Below are 21,341 nucleotides of genomic sequence, written 5' to 3'. Positions count from 1 at the left end.
ACACCAAATAATGAGAAACGTTTTTTTTCTAATAAAGGTCAATGGCAGACCTCCAAGTAAATTTCTGCGTTGAAAAATCTCCTCATAAAAAAACCATCTGGCCTTCGGAGCCGCCTTAAATCTGTAATTTACTGGAATTTATGACTGTTTAGCCCATATTGGCTTTCAGATACGCCCCCTTTTGTACGTTAATACAATTTGTGCCAAAAAAAACCTGGAAGCAAAGATTAGCTTTAAAATACGAAACAGTTTGTAGAAATCGAAGATTTTTTTAGACACAACGACCTTCGCTATGTTTGAATAACCCACAGTCAAGGATGAAAGATTTCAAGGTTTGGCCATCCGATGCCAAATCGTGAGAGTAAATTTAGCCACCTCGTCAGCGGGGACTCAACAGCAGAATTCTACCTGTACATTTCACACCTATTCACACACTCGTCCGCTGTTCAGACGACACCGAAGTAACATTCAGCTGCCGAATCCCTCATGACGTGGCAGCCGAAGTTACTCGGCTACTTTCACCGTAGCGGATGGCCAAAGCTAGCAATCTGTCATCTTTTCATTGTACCCCCAATAGTGAAGATCTCTTGTAAAATTTAGTTACGCCCATCAACTTTAGGAAATTAAGTTTGATAGACAAGCGTGTATCTAATGGCATTAATCAGCTCAAACTATCCACTATCAACGGTTTAGATGGCCTCTCTGTTATTTGATTTAAAAGCTGTTTCTCGCTGATTGTGCATTTGAAGCACATTTTTAACATGCCACTATCTGTCGGAGTTTTAGTGCATGACTTGAGAATTATAGGCCGATTTCCAAACTAGCCACCGTCTCAAACTTTGAGTGCATAGTTAAGAGTAAAATATACTTTCCCGTTGAGCTTTTGTTGTGTCCTAATCAACGTGGCTTCGTCGCTGTTAGATCTTCGCTAACTAATTTGGCAGCCTTAAGAAAGGGCTCCAAATTGATAAAATTTACACCTGTTTTTCTAAAGCTTTTGACATACCCTGGTTTTCGAAACTTGAAGATAATATACCCTGCGTCGTCCGACTTGATAATGTATCGTCTAATCCTTTTATTGCTCCTTCTCGTGTTCCTCATATTTGTGACTATTCGTAGTGATTCACCCTCTTTATTAATGATATTTACTCGTGTTTTTCTGAACGTAATTTCCTTTAATATGCGGATGAGTTGAAGATTTATTGTGACATTAAATGTCCAATAGATTCAATCATTCTATGGGGTGAGCTTTATAATTTTTGATAATTGGTGTGCGCCTCAACACCTCTAAATGCCATTATACCACTTATGCAAAAGTAATGAGTTCCTACCCTAGCGAGTATCTCTAGTCTCCCCCTAAAAACAATTAGTGAATGAAACGAGTTGGGTGTTTATTTTGCCTGCAAGCGCAACTTCTTCACTCACACAAATTGAATTGTTTCTGACCTTGATCGCTTTAATTGTTCTTCATTTCCCAAACTGTTGTACTCATCTTCAGTACGGTTCATATACCTCGTATATCTAGAGGAATATTTATATCCTATCTTAGTCTTATTGTCCTCGTTGCTTATTGATAAATGTCATGCCCTTGGAGCAACGCAGCGTGCTTTGTTGCCGACGTGCTTTGTCTTTGAAATCATTGCAGGATTTATTGATTGCCGTTACTTCCTAAATAAAACTCGTTTTAATGCTCTCGCTCGTATTTTTTTCCTTTCATATCCCTTCAAGGGTGGAGTGGGCGGTGTGCAACAATTGGCGACATGGCATGGCAAACATGCTTACGGACCGCTCGAAGTTAGATGGCTCCAAGTTGGGCGGCAGTGTTGGTGACGGGGTATTCTAGCTCGAATTTTGGCCTTTGGCCCAATGTAGTGTTTTCCAAGAGAAGACAGCCGCATTAAGGAAGCAGTGAACTGGTTACTTACTTCTATAATTACTGTAAAGGACGTAAATATCTACTCCTACAGCTAAGCGGAAATTAAGACCTTGGGCTCGTTGTTTATGCGCTCGTAATTAGTCGGGGAATGCCTGATTTCTCTGTCGATTGCGTCGGAGTACAGTACAATTCCTCTTAACCGGTCACCTCGGGACTGCATACCTGGCCGGTTGCCGTTTTGACCGGTTTATCCGAAGTGTACTTGTATAATAAATTGTATACATACATATAAAAAAATGAAGAAGTATTTTTTACATATTTATGTATTTCATATTTACATACGTTAATGTGTTACATCAATAAAATATAAGTGTAATAATTATTTTTTGAAAAAGTCTGTGATTTTCTTCTGTTTTTTAACCTTCAGTGAATTTCTGAATGCGACATCCCTCCATTTTCTAATCACCAAAACGTCTAATGCTGTTAACTCATGTTGCTGCTCAATGTATTTCAATGCAATTTGCATCACATTTTTGGCTTCTTCATGAGATTAGATTCTCAACATCTGGCCAAAGTTTTTTCCAAGCCTTAACAAACGTTGAAGAGGGCATTTCTTGAAATACTGTAGCTAACATATAGATAACGTCCTTGATATTGATCTTTTTGATGACTTCTAAGAGACCTTTGTCTTCACTCTCCGAATGTTGCAGAATTTCAGAAACAAGTTTACGCCTGTATCGTCTTTTTAAGCTTTCGATCACTCCTTGGTCCATTGGTTGCACTAAGCTTGTCACATTAGGAGGAAGATCAACTAATTTTATGTCATCTACAGCGCAGTCATGAGGATGGGTTGGAGCATTATCTAACACAAGAATTGCTTTAATAGGCAAGTTTACACTTTTTAAATGTTTTTTAACTTTTGGAACAAACTCCAAATTAAACCACTCTTTAAACAAGTCTGAATTCATCCACGCTGATTTTTGCGACTTATAATAAACCGGAAGGGAAGATGGATTCAAGTTTTTGAATGCCCGTGGTTTAGCAGACTTGCCAATAACGAAAAGAGGAATTTTATGAGTCCCTGCTGCATTCGAACAAACGGCAACTGTAATACGTTCTTTGTTCTTTTTGAAGCCAGAGGCAGACTGTTCATGACTGCCTAGAAAAGTTGTTTCTGGTAACATTTTAATGTTTAGCCCGGTCTCGTCCATATTATAGACTTGTTGTGGAGATAATTCCTCTGTTTTAACCATTTCACCAAACTTAGCCTTGAATTCTGCCGCACCAGAAGTATCAGCAGACATTTTTGCTCCACTTACATGTGCGAAATGAATTCCGTGTCGCTTCTTCCATCGATTAAGCCAACCATCACTTGCCACAAAGTCACCTCCAATATTAATCTTCTGGTGGATAGCCAAAGCTTTTTCTTTCAAAATCGGTGTACCTCTTCGACGTTCTTGAAGAAACCAGATCCACAAAGCTTCATCGATGACCTCGCAAATCGGTTTTTTTCTCGTACAACGGCTACCCAGATTTCTATCAGATTCCATTTTCGAGCAAAACTCCTCAATGGAACGCCTATCTCTTCGCCAGTCATTTACAGTGCTTTTTCCAACATTAAATTCTGCACATATTTTCGCTACGGATTCACCATTATCAATCCGCCTTAGCACTTTTAAACGTGTACCCATCGAAACCACAATTCGTTTGCGCTTTGCACTCATTGTTAAGGAAAGAACTATGTTATGTCCGTACCCATAGCAAAAACAAACCAAATTGATCAAAACGACAAACGACAAAATCCTATCTAACATCGTTTATATAATAGTTTACTTCGCCGCGATCTCCCCGTAATATCGGGGTAATCCCAGCCGCATCGTCGGTGAATTTCTTGGAAAATATTGCATTGCGCTCGGCTGTTGTAAACAGGCCGGTTAATCCGTCGACCGGTTAATACGAAGCCGGTTAAGAGGAATTATACTGTACTTCGATATTAGGCTCATTTGGGTTCCCGGTCATAGCGACATAGAGGGAAACTGCTGGGTGGATGAGCTGACTAGATAGGGGACCCTGGAGACGGTTTCATCACAAAACGAGAGGATTAGAGATTCCGACAGTTAGTTCTACGTTACCGGAACGACCCGGATTTGCTATATATCCGGCCAAGGACTATTGTCACTCCAGCAGCACTCCCCGTACATGTATGGAGAATGTTTTTGCTACTACAACAACAACATTGGGGTTTGCTTGAAAACTTTTGGTCTACTCCTGGAAAAATGCGAAACGCGTCAACTCAGCGAGCGCTTGGCTAGTGCGCAAACGTATGAAGTGGCGAGATCCTTCTGGCCACGGGTACATCGGGGGCGCTCGAGGCAATTTCTAAGGCTAACAAAGCCGTATCTCTCGAATTTGGTAGGTATCCTTATCGGGCACTTTCCGTTAGGTGTCCTTGCGGTGAGACTTGAGATTGGTTCACATCCTTTCTGCAGAAGCTGTCTGAAGGATGACTTGGAATCATCTTAGCTGCCCTGCTCTCGTCGAGATAAGATTCAGACATGTGAGCTTTCACTTTTTTGATACACCTGCGGATCTTGCTGGTCTAAATATCCCACCAGATAAATTTCATCAGCAACTTCAACCGGTTAAAATCATACAAACATAGCCAGCCACTGTTGGTCGTCACCTTCGTTATCATCTAATCCCTTTCTTTTATTTTCCACCTGTTTGGTTCTTTTCCTTCAGTTTTCCTTTTTCTTCTGTTTTCCTTTTCCTTCTGGTTTCCTTTTCCTTCTGTTTCCCCGAATCGACTGCCAAATTTGTTTACGCGTATACTTAACGTAAATAAATGTGTAAAAGTTTATGTCGAATAGTGTCGTCAAAGAAAGTGTTTATAACCGTTTTCCTTGCCATTAGCGTGGTCTTACCCCTTAAAGTACCGCTACTTCACAATTTTTGTTATTCTCGCCGTCATTTGTGAATATGAGCCGTGCAAGAAAGTTGTGATACTAAAAATGAAGTTAGGCATTGTGAAGATTTTAAGTTAATAATTTAAATTATTAAGAAAAGTTTTTGTGTTTTAAACAAAATTTATCTTTTGCGTGAGCTTTTATAAAGTGCGCCGATTGTGCTAAACCTTGAAAACTATCAAAGTCATTGGGCTCACGAGACCAAATATTGCCGCCGACAAGTGAAGTTTTCACTTTTAGAAAGTCGAATACCCCCTCTACTCCCCCTTATAACCCTTTTTTTAAAACTCATGGGGCAGGTCATGGGTATTTTCCCCAAATATTTGCGCAAGTGTTTTAGTCATGAACCTGGGACCTGTTTTTGGTGTAAAAAAAAGATTTTAAATATTTAATACCTGCGAAAAAAAAACTTCATTTTTTTAACTAAGTATTTTTCTGCTCGTTAATGTGATTTAAACTTTTAAAAGAGGAGCACATAGCGGCCTTTGGAGCTTCTGCGCATGTCCCACATATGTCAAAACATACTTACGCGTTCACCGCCAGACCCGCTGCAGCATATGCTAGCACTCTCCAGCTTTTAGTGGCGTAGTGTGTGTTGACGTTGCCAAAATATATACAAACAAAGTGGGAAAATATTTGCTTCCGTATTTCTTGCGTCAAAAACGGCGGTAAACGAAAATTGCATAAAACATTTCATAGATATGAAAGGGTAAACAAACCAGTGATTTCTGCACAAATAATATTCTTCGAAAGTGATTGCCTGAGTGTACAACAGAAAACATCTTCAGAATGCTCTTCACATCCATCAGACGTAGATTGCGGCGCATGCAATTTCCCTGCTATATGGTGCTCATAGTGTTGCTTGTGCTGGCTGGCGTCGTGTTCACTTCTCATTATTTTTGCTCTAGCGCTTTAAGGGAAAAAAGAACTAAGAAAATTGTAAGTGAAAATGCCTCGCACGCAGTTTTTGATTCAAAAATGCTACGTAGTACATTCTCTCTTCCGTAGTGTATGATGTACAAAAACGGGATGTATAACGGTTCACTGTGTGAGGAACTTTGCAAGAAATCGTCGCCTTTTGTGAACATCAAATGCAGCGCAATCTCTCCATTTCGATTCACTGCCCAGAAGAATGGAAATATCATCGAGTTCAGGGTGAGACATAACTTTAACGCAAACTTTAGAAGAAAATTTGTGACATTGAAATGCTGCATTCATCACTTTTAATTTAGCGTGCCAAAGAAATGGATAACGACCTGGCATGGAGAAGCAAATCAGGCAAGCTGAATTACCCGAAACTTGAGGACTTTCATCATATTATCAAAATGCACCTTTTGGTCAACTACAATGTAACGCTGGAAGAGAACACGGCAAGTATTTAGTAAATAATAAATGAAGCCTTTTAAATGATCTTTATTTATTTGTGCAACCGTCAAGTGGTTTCGTAAACCGTTGCACTATCCGAGGTGTTAGTTATTCCCACACAGGGATTGGTAGTGCAGCCCATTTGATTGGTAATAGCGCCAAAGAAATATTTAGCCCAGCATCCAATTAGCGCATGAAGTGATGTTTGAAACCCTTCCTCTTTGTTATATCCGTTTTGTTCATATAAAAATTATTCAGTAATTCAACTTCTTAGAGTTCGCTCTCGAAAAGAAAAATATCAAAAAAGTATACGAACGCAAAAACAGTAAACATTTGCATTAAATTGTTGGCGAGAAAAATCACAAAAATTGAAAATTTGTTCAGTTGAGGGGGGAGCCTGCTTTAGAGGCTTGAAAAAATCGATTTTTTCGTGGATTTTTTTTGGGAAGGAAAGAAATATTCGATTGAAACGATACTTTCAGGTTTTATTGTTATATATTTCAACAGTCTTCTCCAATTTTTTCATTCAAATATATGTCATATTATGCCTGATACAAGCATTTTGCCGAGGCGCCTCGAGTGTGCATGTGTCGTGCGGCGGGAAAGATGCAGGTCGCAATTTTTATCTGAAACCAAAAACCCAAAACAATTTTTATTTTAGTATAGTATAGCTTCTAGTTAAACCACGAAAATTAAGCAAAAAGTGAGAAATTCAACAATTTTTCGCTAATTAAAAAAAATTTAATTTTTTTTGGAAAAACATATTCACTTTAGATTATTTAAAAAGTGGGTTAATCATAACTTTCTTAAGGTTTTTTAGGTTCAATTAGAAGAGAATTTAATTCCGAATACAATCAATGTTATCTCGTTTCGATAGGACGTTTAACTTTTTCCCTATCTTTCCCGCCAGTTAGGAAAACTCGCAAAAATAAAAAACCGAGAAATCGCACTTCGAGCGATCCGGCCGCTCGTATACCTGCTCGACGCTTGCTCACAATTTCTTCTGTAACTCCGAAAATATTTTGAATTTGCTTCTGAAATTTGGAGAACACATTCTTGGATAGTTTGGGAAGGCATTTAAGTAAAAAAAAAATCGATTATTTGAAGCCTCTAAAGCAGGCTCCCCCCTTGAGGTACCACCTTTTGAAATAAAAAATTATAAATACTGGGTCCGGCACTAGAAGTGTAACCAATTAAAAAGGCCGTCAATTTAGTTTCGAAAATTACTTTTATTCAATTCAAAACAAAAAATGTGGGAAATTAATACAAAATTAAGAATCAACTTACTTTTGCTCGATATGACCACCTTTTGACTTGACTATGGCCTTGAGACGGTCCAGAAACGATGTGAAAGCTGCCCGAAAGTGACTGGCAGGTACTTTGGCCCACTCGCGGTCAATGGCTTTTTTCAACGCCTCGGCAAGGGTGAATCTTTTAGTTCGGATCTTGCTCTCTCAAATGGCCAAAAAAGAATAATCCATTGGATTCGCGTCTGGTGAGTTTCAGAGTCATTGCGTGGACGCTATGAAGTTCGGAACGTTGTTTTTTAGCTATTCGTGGATCCCTCGAGCTTTGTGAGACTGTGCCGAATCCTATTGAAACGTTCTTTATATTACTACGTTTTGCTTTCCACTCCTTAAATTTTTCTGAACCTATTCCATCTTAAAACTCTTGTCAATTCATTGGCTTATTATCATTAAATATCAGAAGATCCCTTTTGACGTCTCCTTTACCTCTCGACATCCTCTCGGGGATTAATTGATTTCATGTTTCATTTAGAAAAACCTTCGCAGTTTCGATACTTTTCGCTTAGGCTTATATGAAACGCTTTACAATGCTAATTCTCCAATTAATCGATCTTTGTGCGAGTCCATTTGAGAACTGTTTTGGTCCGAGTATATTTTGGCCATTGTATGAAAACGTTCACGGTACCCTTTTGCCTAAACTAGTAAACCGGATGATTTTGGTATGAAGGTCATCTAATGCTATATTGATAGACTCACAAGTGCAAGACGTTTTCGTTGACTTTAACCAAGAGTGAATGTGAAGCAGACTATTCAACTTTTACCCGCCCAAGGGTCTGGGCGATGACATCATCGTTTGAACTAATGTTTTCCCCCGCGAACCATTTCTTCATGTTAGGGAACAAGGAAAAGTCGCAGGGAGCCAGATCGGCTAGATAGGGGGTGCGGCAGCAATCCATAAGGCAATTCATGCAGCTTAGCGGCGACACTTCTGGATGAATGTACTGTTGCGTCATCGTGGTGAAGGTAAGTAGGTTGAAGTGCCAGTCTGGCATTTTGCTACCACTATGAGACCTCCAACAGGCAGATATCTACAGCCAGCTAAGGTTGTCGATATAATGGAGAAGATTGATTGAATTTAGATTGGCGCACTATCTCCGGCCGTGCTCCCCAGAATGTGCTCAACAGTCTCCTTCTTTGAAAGGTCCCCACAGCTCCTGCAATGGGGGTTAAATGGTAACCCTAGCTTTTTCACGTATGTGACGATCGTCCAGTGACCGAGTGACCGAGTGACCGAAAACATAGCATAGTTTGGAAATTGAATGACGACGATTCCAAAGGACTTTTTGAGAAATAATTTGTGCAGTTCCCCTGTAACAACTGTCGGAGGTATCTGAGGCCAATTCAGTTCCCTTTCTGGGAAGCTCATCAGCAATTTCGTTTCCCTCTACGATCCTATGTCCCCAGATCAGAGAAATGTTACCTGCACATCCAAGAGATTTGATCTCCTCCTTACAGGAGTTTTCTAGCTTCATTCTGCACCATGGCGCCGTCAGAGCATTAATCGTGGCTTGATTATCGTAGAAAATGTTAATATCTCCCTCGCTCCCGCGTTCCTTAAGCATTTTGCATGCCTGCAGGATCGCAAAGACTTCTGCTTGAAAAACATTAGGAGTATTCGGCAGTTTAAGGGAGTTAGGGAAAACCCCTGTTCCGACTCCCGATTCCATCTTGAACCGTCAGTGAAGGCAGAGGTTCTACGCTACCGGAACGACCCGGATTTATATCCGGCCAAGGGCTGTCACTTCAGCAGCATTCTCCATATATGTATGGGGAAAGTTTGTGCTGCTACAACAACAATAACAACAACAACAACAGAGGTGCAAACACGACCTTCTTTTTCACCAAATGCGTCCGTGTCTCCTTCAATTTTTTGTGAAAGCGGTCCAATAACTCATTGTAATAGTAGTCCAGTGATAGTTCTTTCTTTTTCTAAAAATTCCATGAGGATGACGCCGTTCGCATCCCAAAAAATCGTCGTCATGACCTTTCCGGCCGATGGGACTGTCTTCGCCTTCTTTGGAGCAGATTCATCGTTAGAAATCCACTGTTTTGACCGTTGCTTAGTTTCTGGTCTGTAGTGATGAATCCAGGTTTCATCAACGGTGCCAACTCGACGAAAAAATGCACTATGACAAATTCACACACTGTAGCCTTTGTTACTTCGCGCACTTTCGTTCGTCGATCAGCGAGAATCATGTCGTGAACTTTTTGAATGATTTCTCCGGTAACCACGTCTGCCGGGTGTCCTCTTCGCTCCTTATCAAAAACGGATGTTCGTCCACATTTAAATTCGTTGAGCCAATATCTAAGAATGGTCATAGATGGCGAAACATCCACATAGACAGCATCAAACTTTACTTATATCTCCCCGCATTTTTCCCATCCAAAAACAAAAAGCGAATTACCGAACGATACTTCTTTCATAGCTGCCAAATCCAAACTAACCTCATTCAGTCTGAAATTCGTTTTGTCGTCGTTGGATAGATCACAGCGCACGATGCCAACACCAACTTCCCTCAGGAACGGCCTCTGTCATCAAACACGGGCACTTATTGATCCACCCTCGTATATAACTAATTAACGAACAATTTGTATAGGGTGTTGCTCCTTGCGAAGTATTTGGCTGCTGCGTGGAGTGATGCGTCTTTTTACGCTTCAATCTTTCTTTCCACTCATTCCGATCGATCAGAGCTGAAGTCTCGCTATTAATATGTTGAGAGAGCTTGAGCAACCTCAGAGTTGTATTCCATAGGTCCAAATTGGTTTGAGCATCTGGTTATATAGCAGTACTTATATATTATTTGTGCTCCGTTTATGCATAGAGGGAGCCATCGGATTTTGTTGTAGGTAAAGTCGATATCTACCGATTTTTTTTCCTTTAGTTTTATGCGCCATCTTAATATGTTTTTGACTTCAAATTTTATCAGATGGTGCACCGAATAAGCCAAAAACATATATAGTCGACGTTTCTATAGATATAAGAAAAAATATCTCTACTATCTGCAGTTTGAAAACAACTTTACACGTTAATTAATCATTTTTCTTACAATTTTTCATGACAGCTAAGTTTTTTAATTAAGGAAGAAATCGATAGAAATAATAAGGATCAAATGCTGAATTTCTATCAGCTTTTTAAGGACCACAACTACTTGATGAGCAAATTGTTCGAAGATGAAGAACTATTTCCCACAATACTGGGCACATGCGGTCCTTATTATGCTGTGGAGGATTTGAAGACAACAGAAATGCGCAACTTTTTCACACGATATTTGTAAGTATCACTCGAATAGGTACATATCTACATACACATATAGATTTTTTACCACTTTTCCATCGAAATAAGCGGTTTTGTAAGTACAACCATAGGTGACGTAATAAGGTGGATTTTTTCTCCACCAATTTTTGAGTGAACATTTATGCTCTTAGGGATGCCTCTATAAAAGATCAACGTGATCTTTGCAGCGTTAACGTTGACAAAGTAGGCAGAGGACTTTCACAAGAATCGTTAATTAGGCACTGGCTGAAACTTGTCAATGAATGGACGTGAACTAGCAACACTTAGTCTGATTTAAAAACGGAAGTTTAGGAGTGACAGCGGTGTACAAACGGCGGTAAGTCGGTGTATTCCCCAACGAAGAAATGTCTGCTGTCAGCCCCTTGTGAAGTGGAGTTAGTCGGCTCAGGTTCAGTTAATAGGCTCAGGCTAATGGTAATGGTAATGGTTGTACGGATTAGGCTAAGACCTTTACGCACTGCGACCAAATTGATTTATTGTGCGCCCGTAATTACTTAATTAATTAGCATACCGAGGAATTGAACCAGCTCCTTAGGAAGGAGCGATTTAGGTCCTTCTCCTCTAGTAGGTACGAACCCAGGATTCTGTGTCTCCTGTGGCCTAATGCCAGATAGTTGGTTGGTAATTAAGTGTTCCATAGACTCCTCTTCATCACAGCAGAACCTGCATGATCTTGTACTAGATAATCCTATAGTGGTAAACAGTTTATTACAGGTAAAGTGACCTGTAAGTGCTCCACAGAGTAATGTGAGGCCCTTTTTATCTAGGGTTGGAGCAGTTTTTGCTCTGTTGGCATTGAAGTTCAAAAACTTTTGGAGTGATTAAGGCCGCTTGTGCCGTTCCAGTGTGCGATGATTTTTATTTGGATCCATTTTTGATTTCCTGTTTTATATTATTTTTGTTAAATCCGAAAAATGGGATTGGGCCAATAAAAAGCCCTTCTGCTCCTTTTTTGGCATAAAGCAAAAGAATTAGCACTGCCGCAATTATCACAGCTCGACTGCATCCAATAACTCTCTATCTCCATGAGTTAGTTTGATGCCAGAAATTAACAGTCACCCCTAATTAAATTTTGCTGAAATGTGCCGGGTATATAAAACTCGGAACGGACCGAATTTAACACTTCCTTACTTTTTCTATTATATTTTGTTTAAGGGGTTATATACAGTTAGAAGGCCGACAAAAGCGAATTTTCCGGAATTTTTTCTGAGAAAACTTTTAAATTTATTGACCTAAAAATTTATACATATTATGTCATATTTTAACTGTATTTTAAGACTTAATATTAGTAAAAATATTTATGTGGAAAGGAGGCACAGTTGATCTCCGAGATTTCCTCTCAAAAAAGACGTTTTGCGGTGTCCACTATATCTCTGAACTGGATCCTCTGAAATTAAAAAACTAAACATATTTCGTTAAAGTAATGTTAAATCTAGTAATTAATCGAAGTAATAAGCAAAATAAATTTTTTTGACAAAATGGTGGTTTCTCAACAAAAAAAAATAACTTTTGACCAAAATTAATTACTAAAAATTATATATAATATATATATAAAATATATTTAGAAGCTCGTGTTAAAATTTGAGACTAATCGGTTTAGCCGTTTTCGAGTAATGTTGGTTACCGACATTGAAAACACTCGTTTAAAGTTTGAAAATCACTTTCAAGCACTCTGAAACGCCTTTTCAAATTCGCGTGTAACTCCGAAAATATTCACCGGAACGATATTAAATTTTCTGTGTGTATTCTTACCTAAATATATGTACATTAAGATATAAAAAATAAAAAAATAGATAATATAGATAGAAGAAATAAAATTAAAAAAAATCGTTTTTTTGAAAATTCTAACTGTATATAACCCCTTAAATTTTCGAGAGTTAGAAACAGTAAAATAACTATGAACTTTAAACCCCCAAAAACCTTGACAGCCACCCATTGGGTGACATTCATGGATGTGAACTTATTTTTGTGAAATTTAAAAACTGTATTATAGCTTATTATCAGGCACTACTTATTTTCATTGCAGCTTGGGCGATGCGCCGCAACAAATGCTCTTCAAGAGACTCTTAGATTATATTGCGCGTTTGGATATGGTTCGGCCGGATCCTTTAAAAATCTGTAAAGTTAATTTACACCAATTTGGTTTAACTTCAAATTTAAGGTGAAGTGTTTAAGGGGTTAGGGGCAGTCAGAGGCTTTTTTTTGAAAATTAACAATATGGCGGCCTCAGGAAATATTTTTCAGATTTTCGAGAAAAAAGCGACAGTTAATTGTTTAAAAAAAAATTGGAATTAAAAAAAAAACCTTCGATCAGGCACGACTTTTTTTAGGTTTTTCGAAAGCAGTATAAATCTTATTGAAATCTACCAAGCGGTTTTTAAGTTACAGTGATCACCAGTTCGAAAAACATAGGAAAAACGCATTTAAAGTTTTGCTATCCGCTACGGAGCGCCTGAGCGCCTTTTGTTAATTGTTGAATAACTCGAAAAGTATTTGCCGGCTTCACTTCACACTTTCACACAATATTTTTAAGATATTATATCGTCCCCTTAGTATTAAAATAGCCTATAAATTTTTTGATGTTTTGAGAAAATGAATTTCAAACTTTTTGTCGAAAGTAGCTCTCACTCAAATCTCGTTATGTCTGTAAATATTTATTATTTTTTGACTGACGTTTTGACCCACTTTGTGGAACTAGAATTTGAGAAAATTTTGACCACATATAAAATCGACAATGGAGAATCCAAAAATTCAATAAAAAAAATAATAGCCTATGAGCACATAGGCTATTGTTATACTAAGGGGACGATATGTACTTTAAGAAAATGCAAACAAACCTTTTTTTTGTTTGGAAAATTCTGACTACCCCTAACCCTTAAAATATTTTTTTTGTAAATTTGTAAATTTTTTTGTAAAATTTTGTAAATTTAAAAAACCTCTTTTTTTTTAAATAGATTTAAAGCCTTAAATGCGGATTATATACAACTGGAGAGCCAAGTGAATAGACGCCTGGCGAGCGGTAAAAGTTGCTGGCGCGATAGCGATTGTGACTGGCACCAATGCCGCGGCAGTTGCGACAAACAGAAGCAAATTTGCAACGGCGCACAAACGAATGATAATTTGGAGGTTTTGTGTGATTTTGTTAGGGCCAATCTGCAACATTTCACAGAACTGAAAATGCGGCCAACGACGCATGTTTTGCGACTCTATGAAGATAGGTGTTTGCATCCAATGTCAAAGGATCGCAATAAATGGTAAAATTGGATGCGGTGATCCAAAGTGGCATAGACTTTACATTTTTATAAAAACCAATCGGTGGCATACACATATACATACGTACAAATTATATATTGCAAAAGTTTTATAAAGCTCCAAAATCGCCAATGTTACTTTATTTACATAAAAATAAAAAATTTACATGGAAATTAAATGATTGTAGAAAAACTAAAGCGTGCGTAATATTTGTATCATTTTTATTATTTCTGGCTTTACATTCACAATAAATCTTTTTGTTTTTCGTTTGCTTGTTTTTTTATTTTTATTTTTATTTTGTGTTTTTTGTTTGTTTTGAAATAACAGTAATTTTTGTCTTATAATTTATTTTTATTATTATTATAGGTATTGTTATTGTTGTTACTAATATTATTATCATTTAAGTTAATGCTATTATTATTCTTATTAATTTTATTATATTTTTATTTTGCAATATTTAAAAGATTTTTGCTTTTATTATTATTATATTTTATTATTTATAATTTACTCTTTACATTTAAATTAGAAATTACTTTTCCTTCCTTAACAATGTCAGTGACTGCGATTAGTTGATTAAATCGTGTTTTAAATACTTTAAAAAGTAAATTTCCCACGAATTTTCTATGATCTACAGTAGCAAAATAATGAAATGCAGCCGGTATGAAGTTATGTCCAACAACCAATGCCCGAATAGTATTATATTTCTTTTGTTGTAAGAATGAGACTAAAGTGTTTACGGGAAAAAGCACAAGTGGGTTGTTGTCTAATGAACGGGCGGGTATACGGCGGATACTAACATACAGGCAATCTATTCAATACGGAAGGCAACTGGTGCAGTAAATGTCAAAATGTAAACGAAAAAAAAAGAAAAAAATCTTCGGAAAATCAAATATCTACAAACAGCTCACAAATTGTATACGGAATTTCACATGTTTGAATCAACCGTTTTAGTTACGGTTACTTTCATTGTTTTCAACATTAGATACTTTTTTCTTATTTTTGTTTGTTTTTAGAATTTTGATTACATAATTTCATCAATGTCATTGCTTCCACAAAAAGCAGTTTGGCGCAACTTCAATGTACGTTACAATAGTAAGTAGTTACATATAAGCATCTTATTTCTTTTCGTTTCATTTAAATTATAAAATAGTAGAAAATCTAAGTAGAAATTTACAAAAATGTGCAATTTTTTCAAAGTTTGTAGTTAAACTTTTTTTTGAGTTGCAGAAATTTCTTCGTCAATGTAACCATTCCCTTATTTATTTTCGATTTAAATTTTATATTATATGAAAATATAATATTTCTATATAATTATGTGTTCTGCGCGAAATTTCGAGTTCCCTCTGCACCGGATATGCGTTCCAGTTAAAGTCAACAATAGAGTTTGCATTCATATGTAGTTTCGATTTCTGCACTATTTATCAGAAAATGTTCAATTAATTCTTTTCATTTCACATTTTGTTTAACTTAATCGTTACAGACTTTATTACAGCATTACAAAAGATCTTAATGTTATTAATGAACGTGGCTTATTGATGTGGAGCATAATTTTAAAAAAAGTCTATAGACGTCTGCCTATTTCGAACAAAATTTAACTTAAAATGATATTGCATATTATAATTTCACTTTACTTCATAATTAATGATGATGCCATCATGTGTGTGTGTGTATAGGTGTGCTTGAATACGTTTCCATTTGTAAAAGTAAATCTATAGTATATTGTCGTGAATGGGGTGCGAATGCGCAAAGAATTGGTACTCAAAGTGTATTATGGTGAAACAATATTTGCAGTTTGTCTAACAGCGCAATAGGTGATGCGTGCAAGCACCTTGTTATGAATGTATTTTATATCTATATATGTGTATGGGTGTGTCTGTGTGTGTGTTTGTCGCTTAAGTCTACGATCCACGTGTCGCGGCCAACGTAATCGTATGTAGTTGCACTGCATCTACGCTTGTGTGAGTGTGACAGTATCTCATTTATCCTTATGTTTCTGTGGGAGAGACTGGCGGTGTGCTCGAAGTGGTCGTATTGTACTTCGAATGCCGTAATTGCATTAAATAGTGTCGTTGTGTCGGTTTATGTAGTGCCAATTGAGTGAGCGCATCGTCAATTGAAAACCACTGACGTTTACGTCCAATGCTACGCGAATCCTCCCACTCTTCCAGCTCATTGGTGACAGTCATTACAAACACTTCGGTGCGATGCATATGCTCACGATTCTTCAAGAAAAAAATATACACACACATTTTTAAAACTGTTTCATAGTACTAATCTCAATTTGCCATATACTCACCTCAAACACACCCAAGCAGCGGCCAAGCTTACCAATAACGCCGGCCTCTTCAAGCACCTCACGCACAGCCGTTACCGAAGGTTCTTCTTCGGGTTCAACACCGCCGCCTGGCACGATCCACAATTCCGGGCGACGCGAAGAGGTTACCAGCAGCACCTACATATAGATCAAAATAAGTAAGCCATTAATATAAATGCGCTACATGCGAGCTGTTTGTAATTTGATTGTATCACCTCTGCTTCTGCATCAGAACGCACACAAATGCAAGCGGCACGACGGCGAAAGCCATCCTTATCGTAAATTCGTGTAGAATTAGGCTTCTCCTTGACCATCTGAAATTTAGAATTTTCGTAGTAATTAACAAAAATTTATGTGCAGCTCTTAGTTCAAAAAGAACTTTACTTTATTTATGTGTCACTTGTCACGGATTTTAATGATAACTTTTGAAATTACATAATTCGCTTATCACACACTGGCATTGTTGTTGTACGCAAAACATATTTATATTGCATTCGGCAGCTCAAAATTTATGGCACTAGTACATTTTAAAGACTTGGGGAATTTTTTGATAACACTGAGCAAAAATATGGTCAATCAGTATTTAATTCATTCTATATTTCATGCAAACATAGCTACATACACACATACATTTGCATGTAGATATATTTCATGCGCAAACACTTCTTGCCAAATATAAACAAGAAAATATTTACCTGCCGTAAAATGTACAAATAGCCTTTCGAGCCTGTGCCTTACAGCGCTCACATTAATTTGTACGAAAATCTGCTAATTTAACAATTTGTAAACAACCAAACAACCGGCTTCCGAAGATCAGCAAGTCATGCCCTCGAGTGCCTTCGCGTGTAAATATATAAATTTTGCTTCCACGGCGATAAGAGCTGACCTCTGCTTTTGTGTGTTTAATTAATTAATTTTGTATTGGCGCTGCAATAAAACGCACGTGACTTACAGCCCGTTGAAAAACTGTAGCACCTCCATACATTTACCACTTTTGATTACATTTTCTTTGTTTTTTTTTTTTTAAGTTTATAAAAGTCTGTTTAACAAAAACCAAATTAATCCAAATTCCTAACTTTATACCAATGAAAGTAAATAATTGACGCGTACACTTCAGTGTGGTGTTTGGCCGAGCTCCTCCTCCTATTTGCGGCGTGCGTCTCGATGTTGCTCCACAAATGGAGGGATCTACAGTTTTAAGCCGACTCCGAACCACAAATGGTGTTTATGAGTAGTTTTTTATGGCAGAAATGCAGTCGGAGGTTTGCCATTGCCTGCCGAGAGGCCACCGCTATTAGAAAAAACGTCTTCTGTTATTTGATGTTGATGCATGGAAATGCGAACCTACGCACTCCCGAATGGTATTCACGCACCAAACCATTCGGCTGTGATAGACACCGGTGCATCATTAGAATTGCACGACACATTTTCCTATGCAGCCTATTGGTAAAAAATTGCTTTGAGCTGGTATCGCTATGGAGCAAAATAGCCGCTGTGTGGCTTCAGCAGCCAATATAACCTAACTTTTTCTTTGTTATTATTTTTTTTTTGTTTTTTCTTGCGCGTATTTGTGTGTGTTTGGCCTCCTATTTGTGGCGTTAGTCTTGATGTTGTTCCACAAATCTATTGATCTTTAAAATTTTAATAGAATAAAGTGCAAGTTTGACGTTGCTAAAAGATCCCGTTGGGTTTTATAACTTTTTAAGCTCACTTTCTCTGCACTTACTTCAAGTAAAAACTTATTTTGCAGACATAATACTAAACATAACACCATCAACTAAAAAAAAAATCGAATTGTGATGAAAGCTTTTGGAATTTTTCCAATTTTTATGTAAAGTTTTAAATTTGGAATTAAATGTTTCTTTTTTTCTTGTTTTTTGAAAGACTTGCACTCAAATTAACAAAAGAAAACTAGTCAAAACGGGTCTAAATGTTGCGGTGCTATCGTTTCGTCGCAGACTGTACCTCCCTCCGCTACCCTATTTGTGCATACATACATGCATATGCACGGAGTATTTAATAATTTTCGCTTTCTGATATGCTGATATTTATAACATTTTTTTTCTCAAAGTGGCACTGTATTGTTGTTGGATTGCTGTTGTTGGAAAAATTATTTGCATACCTTTAACTAAATTGTATCCTTGATTCGGCTAAAAAAATTAAATCCGCAAACTCGTAGTTGTAGAAGCTGTCGAAAAACGCGTGGCAGTACTGAGAAAATTCGCAGGTACCAAACTTGAAGATAGTTGTGAAAAAGAATGTTCCAAAATAGTTATTTATTATTCTTAAAAGCGAATATCTTGCCACAGCGTGAATGTATTAGTATTCGCCAAGTAATCGCAACTGCAAGAAATAAACGAAAGTGGTCATTAACGAATGCGAGCACGCAAAAATATTAAATCCAAAATATAAACAAAGTAAGCAAATTGTGGAAACAGTTGATAGCGCCCCCAATGGGTGGGCGTTGCACTCGTCATGCTCGTTTTTCACTGATTGATACTTACGTAGGTCGACCGCTTGGTTGGTCGATAGGTGGTATGCCGTACTCAGTTGACGGTAAGCTGAGTGCAATTAGAAGAGGCACAGGAAGTATTAAAAAACGACGTATGAAAGTTTTAAATAATGCAAAAAGTGGCAAAGTGGTATTTAGCTTTGCAATATGAGCATTCTTGTGTATTTTTTGCTGTTTTGCATGTATGCCTTTTGCAGGCTGGTTGACTTTGCTAAACTGCTGCTATTGTAGGTGTTGTTCTTGTTGTTATTTGTATGTCGACGTCGTCGCCGTTGTCGTCGTCGTCACAGCTCTGCTGTCGGCTGTCTACTTGGCGAGTGATATTTTCCCTCACGGGTGTAGTTGCTTATGTTATTATTGTTGCCTTTCCTTTGTCTGCGTCGTTAAGCAAAAATTTTGCTTCCAGACGTTGCTTATCTACTTATTCTTGGACACCTGCTTCCCATCTTTCTCACTGGCATACGATTGCGGGTGCTGCGTCGCTAACGGCGGCTGCACTCTTATTCGTATTATTAGTTAATCTTGCAAATTTTCTGCTCGTTGACGACGCAGAAAATTAATTCTCCACTTTAATCACAATTTCTTCCGACAAATAATTTTCACACGGCAATTGCAAAGAGTACATAAAGAAATTCCACTAAATTTGACAACCTTAGACAACCCATTTAGCTTGGAAGCATTGGAATCTGTCAAAATAACTTTACCGGTTCGTTGCTTGGACAAATGTCACAAAAATCCACTGAAATTGCCGCTGTAATTATTGAGGAATTCCTCACTGTCATTTAGAGCAACTTTAAACGCACGTCTACACCAGCAATGAACCATCGCATACCATTAATAGAAAAATGCCTACTACATCAAATGACTGTTAAATATAAAGTTTTTCGAAATTATTATTAAATTATTAAAAATATTACCAAAATTATTTAACATAAACTAATTTTTAACTTCTTGCGGAAATAAAAGCCATAAAAATTTAATTTAATTTTAATTTTTAAATACATAAAACACGGCTTGCATTATTTTTAACTTCTTGCGGAAATAAGAACCCTAAAAATTTAATCTAATTTTCATTTTAAAATACATAAAACGCGGCTTGCATTATATTTAACTTCTTGCGGAAGTAAAAGCCATAAAAAATTAAGTTAATTTTAATTTTAAAATACATAAAACGCGGCTTGCATTATTTTTAAATTCTTGCGAAAATAAAAGCCATTAATTTTTTATATTTGTGGTTCAAATTGTTTTCCAATTAAAAAAAAGTTTGAAATATTGCCCAGCGACACTTTTGTTCCATTGTGAATCTTGCTAGTGTTGATGTCGAATATCGGATAAATCTAGGTTTTATAGAATACAGAAATGCCAGACAGAAGAGTCATTAATTATGACTTGTCATAATTGTAGATGAGATGTGTGGGCAAACAGAGAAAATAATAAAACAAAACCGCCGTAGCGGAATGAGTTGGTACGACACTACCATTCGGAATTCGGAGTACGTAGGTTCGAATCGCCGTGAAACACCAAAATGAAGAATACGTTTTTTCCAATAGTATCAAGTTTTATTAAAATATATTAATATTTTTTCGAGTTGTTGAACACGAACGAAGGGAGGGATAGACATGGCTAAATTGACTCCTCTCATAATATTGAGAATTTTGGTAAATATGCAACCGTTATGTGCACAAGTGCGCGTGGGCAAAGATGCTAGATTACAAGGTTTGGTTATTCGAAGCAAAATTGTGAGAGTACCTTTAACTGCCACGTCCTCGCATACTTTTGGCCGCTCATTTCACACACTCGTCCAATCAGTCGCTGTTCAAAAGGCAACGAAGTAAAATAAAAGGAGACTGTGTTGATTTTTTCATACATATATCCCCAATACAATCTCAGTGCTTTCGTAAACAAACCGCTGTCGCAATCCCCAAATGACGATGGACTCGGCAGCAGTTTTTTCACCATAAACATCGGGAACTCAGTAGCAGAATTCTGCTGTTTTTTTACACGTATTCACATACTCAGTCGTCCAATCAGTCGTATTCAGACAGCAACAAAGTAAAATGGGAAAGAGTTGTGTTAATTTTCTCGTATATCACCAACACTATCTCAGCTTTTTCGTCAAGAAGCGCTTTCACGACCCATGTCAGCTAATCGCATGATTCTTACAAATCTGCTGAGAGCCGGTTAACGGTCAGATCTTGACCACACCTCTAAAAATCGTTTCACTATGATAACCTCGGTTACGGCAGCCAATCAGCTGGCTCTTTCAAATTCGCTGAGAGCGCAGCTATGAAAATGTGAGCAAAACTATATAAGCAGCGATGCAACGATGTACATAGGTAACTTTTTGTATTCTCTCAAACACGCATTAGAGCTAGATATTTTACAAGTACGGGAATGTGCAGAATGTGCACGAAAACAAGTAATTAATCCAATAGAAGTCAATGATTGCATATC

The 21,341-nt window shown here is 37.4% G+C and overlaps 3 protein-coding genes across 3 annotated transcripts; 1 reads left to right on the top strand and 2 right to left on the bottom strand.

Annotated features, from left to right (window-relative positions):
• Window positions 1-2,418: 2,418 nt before the first annotated feature.
• Window positions 2,419-3,600, bottom strand: LOC129240524 (tigger transposable element-derived protein 2-like). The gene has a single exon (XM_054876384.1). It carries the CDS (start codon window positions 3,598-3,600, stop codon window positions 2,419-2,421), a length of 1,182 nt encoding a protein of 393 aa, XP_054732359.1.
• Window positions 3,601-4,846: 1,246 nt separating this feature from the next.
• LOC129240721 (divergent protein kinase domain 1C) lies at window positions 4,847-14,288 on the top strand. Its single transcript, XM_054876691.1, has 6 exons — window positions 4,847-5,781; window positions 5,851-5,997; window positions 6,075-6,212; window positions 10,577-10,785; window positions 12,836-12,970; window positions 13,764-14,288. Exons 1-6 carry the CDS (start codon window positions 5,632-5,634, stop codon window positions 14,065-14,067), a joined length of 1,083 nt encoding a protein of 360 aa, XP_054732666.1. The 5' UTR covers window positions 4,847-5,631; the 3' UTR covers window positions 14,068-14,288.
• A 262-nt stretch (window positions 14,289-14,550) lies between these two features.
• LOC129240720 (diphosphoinositol polyphosphate phosphohydrolase 1) lies at window positions 14,551-19,544 on the bottom strand. The gene is made up of 5 exons (XM_054876690.1): window positions 18,880-19,544; window positions 18,498-18,718; window positions 16,591-16,689; window positions 16,358-16,513; window positions 14,551-16,283 (listed from the first exon to the last, which is right to left on the bottom strand). Exons 3-5 carry the CDS (start codon window positions 16,687-16,689, stop codon window positions 16,047-16,049), a joined length of 492 nt encoding a protein of 163 aa, XP_054732665.1. The 5' UTR covers window positions 18,498-18,718; window positions 18,880-19,544; the 3' UTR covers window positions 14,551-16,046.
• Window positions 19,545-21,341: the final 1,797 nt, after the last annotated feature.

The sequence above is a fragment of the Anastrepha obliqua genome, chromosome 3, assembly GCF_027943255.1.
Source record: "Anastrepha obliqua isolate idAnaObli1 chromosome 3, idAnaObli1_1.0, whole genome shotgun sequence".
NCBI classification, from domain to species: Eukaryota; Metazoa; Arthropoda; class Insecta; order Diptera; family Tephritidae; genus Anastrepha; species Anastrepha obliqua.
This window is presented reverse-complemented; position numbering and strand designations above follow the sequence as displayed.